This window comes from Vitis riparia, chromosome 8 (genome assembly GCF_004353265.1).
Source record: "Vitis riparia cultivar Riparia Gloire de Montpellier isolate 1030 chromosome 8, EGFV_Vit.rip_1.0, whole genome shotgun sequence".
Classification (NCBI taxonomy): domain Eukaryota; kingdom Viridiplantae; phylum Streptophyta; class Magnoliopsida; order Vitales; family Vitaceae; genus Vitis; species Vitis riparia.
The window spans coordinates 9339735-9349007 of NC_048438.1; the positions used below are offsets into that span (position 1 = coordinate 9339735).

The following is a 9273-nucleotide window of genomic DNA, read 5'->3' on the forward strand; positions in this document are numbered from 1 at the left end:
CCGAAATGCGGGGTCCACACATATACATGGATCGATCCCACTTCCCCAGAGTAAGAAATCATGCTGCCATGAACCTAAAAACAATTGTTCCCCTCCTAAACAATATCGGGATTTGTGATGAGAAACTGAACTAATTAAGACTCAAAAACATCGTAAATAAGCAGCCTACACAAGTATGCGCATATGGCATACTGGAAGGTGACTGATTGATAAATGTAAATTGAATATAAACCTTAATGAAGGATAAAAAAAATTGTACACGTTAAGAGCTACCTACAACTCACTATTTGCCAGCTCGTATGGAGCCGGAAGAGATGTAGCCGACTGAAGATGAATGACAAGAACTTGTGATTGTATCTGTTGAAACAATTTGTAAGAATCTTGGGCTTATATCGCTGAACCGCGAAGAATCAGGGGCAGCCCAATCGTCAACGATAGGAAGCGGATCATCTCTACTGAGATATCGCGTCACTTGTCTCATGGTAGGCCTAGCTTCTGGTCTTGGGTGACTACAGAAGAGGCCTAATCGCAAAACCAGCTCCACCTCTTCAACAACATACACTGACTTCATCCTTGGATCCACTGCGTCCAGAATTTGACCCGCTTGATAGCATTCAAACACCCAGTCCATCAATATGAAGTGATCTGAAGACTGTGAATCGGCTGGGCGAATAGGCCTTTTCCCACAGGCCACTTCAAGGAGTAGAACCCCGTATGCGAACACGTCAGAGGATGTGGAGGCCTTCCCAGTGCGAGTCAACTCAGGTGCAATATACCCTATCGTGCCAACCACGCTCGTGGTATGGGAGTTTTTGCCGTGATCATATAGCCTTGCAAGGCCGAAATCTCCAAGCCTACCGTTCATGTCAGGGTCTATGAGGACATTACTGGCCTTGACATCGCGGTGGATTACCACTTTCTCCCATTCTTCATGCAGATATAGCAGCCCAGCAGCGATGCCTTTGAGGATGTTGAATCTCTGATCCCAGCTCAAAACAAAGTCGTCAGGGGGGTGAAAGAGGAGAGAGTCAAGACTTCCATTCGGGATGTAATCGTAGACAAGAAGGAGGTCATTCTTGTGCTTGCACCATCCCTGAAGATTGACCAGGTTCTTGTGCCTTAATCTTCCCAAGCTTTCGATTTCCGCAGCGAATTCCCTCATTCCATGAGTTAAATTCTGGACTATCTTCTTGACTGCAACTTCGTTCCCATTTGTAGGTAACACACCCTTGTACACTGTGGCGAAGCCACCCACTCCAATCACCTCACTGACCTTGAAACCTTTTGTGGATGTGTAAAGATCCTTATACCTGAACCTGTGAGGATAATCCAACTCCCAATCTTCGAGATCTTCAGGCTTCATCTTCCTTCTATACAACAAACGAATCAACCATGCTCCAAACACTAAAAGGATCACAGCTAAACCCGTAATTAAAACCTTAATTCCAGTATGCAGAGAGGATGAGTCTGTTTCAATTGGTGGCACTGGGAGTATAGAAAGATTGAGCGGACGAGCTGTTCCATTGATGCAAAAACTCCATCCCAATATGTAATGAGAGCTCCTCTCTTCTCCCGTGGATGCAGAAAAACCAACATACATACTGTTCGTGACAACCCTAGATAGCTCGATTCCTTTAGACATGAGTGGTTTCATTGGTTTGTCCGGAATCGATAATGGAGCGATTGTGACATTCACAACACCATCCGCGTAGTCGATCCAAGCTTGGATATGTCCACTGTCCAAATTTACCTCTTCCTTCTTGTCTGTATCATTGACATAATATGAAGCAGGTTCTGTTGCAACTGAATCCATGCTATTGATGTTGATTCCAACATGGTTACCTTCACTGCTTTTGCCTTCATTGTGTCCGTTAACTGTATCGAATTCAACCGCAAAGATGTGGTTTGATTCATCACCATCATTTGTGGAGTTGAGAATTCCCAGAAAATGCCCACTGTCAGCCCCTTGTAGGTCTGTAGATGGTGATAACAAAAATGCGAGGCCGTAGCCGCCTCTGTCAGAGCCGGAGGGAATGATTGAGAAAACAAAGGAGGTGCTGAATGAAGAAATATTGTTGGAAGAGTTCGACAGATTGATTGGGTCAGGATAGAATGCATGCCCGATTACATCACGTGACCTGTTGGTGAGCTTAAGTGCGCCACTGGGTTTTATAATAGTGGCACCCTTCCGAGTGAAGTTGTTTTCTGTGTGATTGAAACCATTGTACACAAAATCAAGAGATGAAGACTGAGATTGTGCAGCGCCATTAACGATGAAAAAGAAGAAAAGGAGGAAGAGAAGGCAAGGAGCTAAAGAAAAGGAGGAGGCCATGGAAGTGTGAATAAGAGAAGAACCAGTTGAGGAAGATAATGATATAGATTTCAGAGAGAAGACCGGAGAAGTCGAATTGTCGAAGTCAAGAAGCATTGATTGTGAAGAAACTCTAAACGGCATTAGGAGTTGGGAGAGACGACAGTGACAATGAGACAGTCATGTCATATTCCATTTTCACCCCATGCCACGGTACTGGGAGAAGAGCCGTGCTGATACAGCCATACAGGTTTGAACCTTTCAAGCCTCTAGACTTGCTCACCCTCTGATCATGCCCTCGAGACCACATCAACCGCATGATCACGATGACTTCCAAATCCAATGCCGCCTCTACAAGGCTACTTGGCCTCTGTCTTGTATTCGCCTATTGAAGTCACCCTCTGATCATGCCCTCGAGACCACATCAACCGCATGATCACGATGACTTCCAAATCCAATGCCGCCTCTACAAGGCTACTTGGCCTCTGTCTTGTATTCGCCTATTGAAGTTCTTGTACATATAAAAGTTTTTGAAAAAGTTTCTTTTAAACCCTTGAAAGATGAATTGGATGTTGTCAGACAAGGCTAAGTTGACAAGGAATAAGAAGAAGAAGAAGAAGAAAAGAATTGGGGAAGGGATTGCCATGGCTGCTTGGGTAATGAACAAGAGGTTGAAGATGAGCATGGTTTAACCAACATTGACTTGGGTTGACGCTATGCGGGCCTCCCGTTATAGATTTTTTATTTTTTATTTTTATTTTTTATAAATATTATTTTCAAAAAATATTATTGAAAAAAAAAAATTGTTCGAAAAATAAATAAAGAATGGTATTTTTTTGTTATGCTAAATTCTATGTTGAAAAAAAAAAGAAGAGAATGAGTTTAGTTTTATACTTAAAAAGACACGGCCTTTTTTTTTAAAATATAAATTTCATTATTTCAAAAGACGAAATTTATATGGAATTCTATTGATATAAACTAGAGTAATTTTAAAATTTTGTTTCATAAAATAATTTTTATTTTGTTATTAAAATTACTATTTTGTGCAAAAAAATGTCCTTATTCTATTTTACCTCTTTCTTTTATTTTATATGTCTTTTTGGAAATTCATTGAGCAATTGATGACTTAACTTATTATATAGAAATTTTGATAAATAGAGAATAAAGCTTAATAATTAAGCTTGACCACTAAATGGATTCATCGGATTCCTCTTATTAATAAAAGATTCAAATTAAATTTTAATGATTCCAAGGTACAAAATAAAAGTGAATGGGGATGGGTTATTAAATATTTTAATGAAATTATAAAAATAGTTGCAAGTAGGCATATAGATAAAATTACAATAATTATTGTGAAATGTATGACTTAAATAACATGTTAGCTGCTAAGAACAATGGGTTTTAAAACTTGGAGATGGAAGATAACTCGAAAATAGTTATATATTATTATAATAAAAATAGTAACATTTTTAGTTTTATTGCATTATTAACAGAGGATATTTGGATGTTGACTCAATATCTATTGAGAAATAAATAGAACAACAGATTGTTTAACTAAAAAATATATTTATAAAATAAAGTCTATAATGTAGAGGATGGATTTTCTTAAAGATGTTACAAAGTTTGATTTTGAAGATTATTGTAACTCATCTTTCAATTGAATGTCTAGAAACTCTATTTTGTAGTTCCTTTCCATAAAAAGAAAAAAAAAAAAAAAGAAAAAAGATTTCACACCTAATTCTAAGAAGGGAAAATCTTTGATAGGATATGCAATTATGTCAAATATTTAATTCGACGTTTTATCTAAATGATCAAATTAAAATAATTGGATAAAGATAATGCATAAACATATGAAATTAAAATATTTAAAAAAAAAAAAAAGAAGAAGTATGAAATAAAAAGAATCATGGCATAACAAACTATTTTACAAATACAATATGATAGAGGTGTAATTAAAATTTTTAAAAATATTTAAAAAATCGATCAAAATCAATCATTTTTTTTTATTTTCTTATTATTTAATCAATAAAAATCGAACTAAACAAACATTTTATATATATAAATCTAAATTCATATCAATTACTTTTTAAAAGAAATAATTTTCATAATTTTCAAAATCATGATACATATTTCATAATTTTGAATAGATATTTTTAATCATTTTCAAAATTATGATACATATTTAAAAAAATTGAATTTAAGTTAAAGGTATCTTTTAAAGAGACATCTTCTACGATTTCAGAAAATTGGATTTATATTAAAGGTATTTCTTGAAAAGACACTTTCCACAATTCCATAAAATCCAATATGCATTAAAGATGTCTCTTGAAAAAACACCTTTCACAATTTGACAAATTTGAATGTTTCATGAATTTAATTTTAAAGTTAAAGATGTCTCTTAAAGAAACACTTTCTATAATTCCAAAAAAAATTAATTTATACAAAATGTGTCGTTTGAAAATACACTTTCTACAAATTCTAATATATACTAAAGGTGTCTTTTCAAGAGACATATTCTACAATTCTAGAAAATTGGACTTATAGTAAAGGTATCTCTTGAAAATACACTTTTCACAATTCCATAAAATTCAATATGTATTAAAAATTATGGAAATGATTTTAAAGCTAAAGATGTCTCTTGAAGAAATACCTTCAACATAAAATCGAAATTTTCCACAGTGTATAGGAATTGTGGAAAGTGTCTCTTAAAGACACTTTTAGTATAAACTCAATTTTTTAAAAATTATGGAAGGTGTCTATTCAAGAGACACCTTAGTATAATTCCATTTTTTGGGAATTGTGGAAGGTGTCTTTTCATAATTCCATTTTTTGGGAAGACACCTTCCACAATTTTAAAAAAATGGGTTTGTACTGAAAGTATTTCTTAAATAGACACTTTTCACAATTTCCATACACGGTGGAAATTTTTGAATTTATGCTGAAGGTATCTCTTTAAGAGACACCTTCCACAATTCCCAAAAAAATGGAATTATACTCGGACACCTTTCATAATTTTTTTTTAAAAAAGGTTTATATTAAAAGTGTCTCTTGAATAGACAATTTTCATACACAGTGAAAATTTTTGAATTTTGAAGAGACACCTTCCATAATTCCCAAAAAATGAAATTATACTAAAGGTGTCACCTTCCATAATTAAAAAAAAAAAAAAGGTTTATACTGAAAGTGTCTCTTCAAGAGACACTTTCCACAATTTCTATACACAATGGAAAATTTCGAATTTATGTTGAAGGTGTCTCTTTCAAGAGACACCTTCCATAAAAGGAAAAAAAATATTATCTCTTAATTAGTATTACCTTCTATACAACCAAATGTTTAAAGTTTATCACTTGTATACATTATAATCAATATTTTGACATTCAATCCAAAACCAATGAAAACAAGTAAACCAAATATCAATTAAGTCAACACCTTTCCAAAATAGTAACAATACTATTTTGTGTAAAATAAGTCCACAATAGATAGAATACTACAAAACTTGCATTAATAAAAAGTTAGTTAATCCAAAATATAACAAGTATAAATATACATCTTGAGTATTTGTCCAAAATAATGATATGCAAAATACTAACAGTATCCAAAATACAAGTCATATGTAATAACATCCTCAATGTGTACCGCACGAAGAAGTCTTCATCTTCCGTTGTGAATGTCCATGATATGCATGCTCCACTATTGGATCTATAGGGCTAACATGTACCCCTCCATGAGCTCGACGACCACGTCCTTGACCATGTCCTCCACCATGATCATTCTTTTGTTCTTTCTGATCATCATTTGCTATATGAGCTAACTTCTCATCAACCAATGTAACCTCTATCGATTATGGTGATGATGCAACAAGTGGTACTACAGGTGGAGTGGATGGCACCTCCATAGGTGTAATAGGAGTCTCCTCAACAGGTGGCGGGCTAATGTCAGTCGATGGTGCATCTTTAAGAACAAATGTATACCTAGTCTCTCTCATATGAGCCCTTCCCCCTCTAGTCCGTACACCTCCTGATCAAGTAATGGATGATATCGGCTGTTGATGAGGTGGTGGACTAATGTCAATCGATGGTCGTACTCGAGCAACAACTTGTGTATGACTGAATCAAATTATATTTATTTTAATTTATCAAATTCAATTTAATGTATTAGTTTAATACAAGATAAACTATTTAATTTTAACAAAAAAAAAAAATATAGTATATCCATTTTTATATATGATAAATGATTTGAATATTAATTAAATATTTAAAATTAATTAAATTTAAATATCGCTAATTAAATATAATAATAATAATTTTTTAATTAAAATGATCCAATATTTCATTATGTCCCAAGCCAAATCTAACCCATATTCGATTGGGTTAGTTTCATTGTTTTCCTAAACCCAACCCAAATTACACCATCCATAATCTCCAAAATCTCATTAGATTTGGTTCCAAGTTGCAACCTAGTGAAGAATCCCATTTTGCCCCATGAAATTGAATTTGCCACCGCTGGTAGCATTTCCTTCACTACATTGGCAACAAGCTTCACCTAGTGAAGAATCCCATTTACCCTCATGAAAAAGGCCCTATTTTCCTCTACCACTCTCAATCCTCTTAGGTACTAATCTAATCATGTTATTATTTTTTATTTTTTTTGCAACCCCCATTTGATTCCCAAGAAAACCCATTTCCCATTCGATTTCCGGGAAAATTCATCCTCGTTTGATTTTAGAGAAAATCCATGCAAAAACCCCAAGGAAAATAAAAAGAAAATTGATTTTTTTCTCTCTCTCTTTGTGCTTTTTAGATCTATTCTAGGGGTCTCTTTGCTTTTGTGCCATTGGATTTAAATTTCACGAACCCTAAATCCATGATTTTTGAGCCAGGCTGAAAGACACAACCTTCCCTGCAAAACATGATCAGATTACCAAATAGCATCTTATTATTTTTATAAAAAAGAATGGATAGATTTTGTATCATGTGCGCAGGCTGGATTGGTAAGAAATATCGGGAAATTTCTCGAAAATTACCGAAATTTCCTTCAACCCATAATTGGTGATGAATATTGTGTCGAAGTTGGCCGATAGAAAAATGAAAACAAAAATTTCAACTTTCCCACACTTTCTTGGCAACCAAACAGAATCACAACAAGTCGAACCACAAAAAAAATGAAAATTTTCTCCATAATTTTTAGTCTACTCAGTTTCATTGTAAAAAAAAACGAAAACTTTATTTTTTTTCAACTTTCCCATACTTTCTCGGTGACCAAACACAACCACAAAACTTACAAAAAACACCCGGGGGCAATGGTGTCTCAGATCAATACTTCACTTCCTTCCTATTGGTGTTGAGCCAAGGATCTCCACTCCATGATTAGCGTGCGGGAAAATGGGATTTTCGGGCAGAGGACAAAATGAGTTTTGAGGCTGAGAAGAAAACGGGTTGGGGGGAAATGGGTTTCCACTTCTGTTCAAATATAAAATACTATTTTTTTCCACTCTCATCCTACGTGTTAAAAAGTGTCGTAGAATTGGAATTATTTTCCAATCTACAACATTTTAAAAATTACTTTCCCCAATAGTTGTACATTTATAAAAAATCCACCTTAATCACAGATTCACGTCACATTTTTGTCATTACAAAATTTTAAAGAAATTCTCAAATTCAAGATATTTACCAACTCATTATTTAGACATTTTGATGGAGAATGGAGTGGCACTAATGCATTAAGAGTTCGCAACACCCATGACAACCTATAGACGGATTAAGATATTACTTTCTTGTATCTTATTGTATCCTTATTATATATAAACTTAATTTCAAAAAATAATTTAAATAATTTTTTATTTTTCTATATTTAATACATATAAAATAGAAAAAAAAATTTTAACAAATAAATTATAATATTTTAATTATTTATAAAATTTGTTTATTTTTAATATAATTAGAAATTAATTTATTTTAGAAATTAAAAAAAAAATTAAACGAGATGAGGGGAATATGAGAAATTTATATAACTACCTCACACTCCATTTAAATTTTTTATTACGATGAGAATGAAAATTATTTCGAATAAATAGGACATATTGGAATAGGACTATTTGTGTAGCTATCCTAGTTTAGGATTATAGGGTTTAAAAAATCTGTGTATTATATATTGATATGTTTTTTAATTATCTATCATCTTTTTATGATAATTTTTTATCGTGGTTTTGAATAATTTTCTCCTTAATCTCATAATTTAAATTAATTTGATTTAAAATTTAATACTTAAGACATTTTTTTCTAACACTTCTTATTTTTTATTTTTTAGAAACAAAAATAGTTTGAACTTACATATAAGATATAAAAACTCTTAAATGGTTATATTGTAAAAAGATACTATTCCTTTTGGGTTTTTTTGGTAGAGCATCTTAAATATAGGGTTTAATAATTTTTAAAGACATTTAAATAGAATTCTCAAATATATACTCATGTTTTTTTTTTAACATAATTTATTTGTATATATTTTGGAAAAAATATGGAAACACTTTTTTTTTTCTTTTTTTCTCAAATGTCATATAAAAGGACCATTTATGTTTAATTATATTTTTTTGAATAAGTGTAATTTGTGGTCTATCATATAAGCACAATCATATTCAAATAATCAACCATGTGACCAAAACGATTGACAAGTGATTGGATGCAAAAATTGGTGCAAAGCCAAATAGAAATGTTGACATTTCATTCTCATCTTAAAGACATAATAACCAATTAAACTTAGAAATACCTCCTTATTAGTTTTTTCATCCATTTTGTTTGTGGTGGGAGATTTTTATTTTATTTATTTTTTATTTTTTAACATGGAACCTCCTATAAACCCACTCCAACCCTTCACCACCTGAGCCAGCCCTCCAGGGCTTATTAGTTTTTTTCTCTATTATTAATGAGCTTTACCTTGTGGTTTTTTTCTTTTTTTCTTTTTTAACC

The 9273-nt window shown here is 32.7% G+C and overlaps 1 protein-coding gene across 1 annotated transcript; it reads right to left on the bottom strand.

Moving 5' to 3' along the window:
* Window positions 1–206: 206 nt before the first annotated feature.
* LOC117920016 (lectin-domain containing receptor kinase VI.3-like) lies at window positions 207–2674 on the bottom strand. Its single transcript, XM_034837357.1, has one exon. It carries the CDS (start codon window positions 2453–2455, stop codon window positions 284–286), a length of 2172 nt encoding a protein of 723 aa, XP_034693248.1. The 5' UTR covers window positions 2456–2674; the 3' UTR covers window positions 207–283.
* Between the last annotated feature and the right edge of the window lie 6599 nt (window positions 2675–9273).

Excerpts from the sequence above, each read along its gene's own strand:
- LOC117920016 (XM_034837357.1), bottom strand. The coding sequence starts at position 2,455 with ATGCCGTTTAGAGTTTCTTCACAATCAATGCTTCTTGACTTCGACAAT.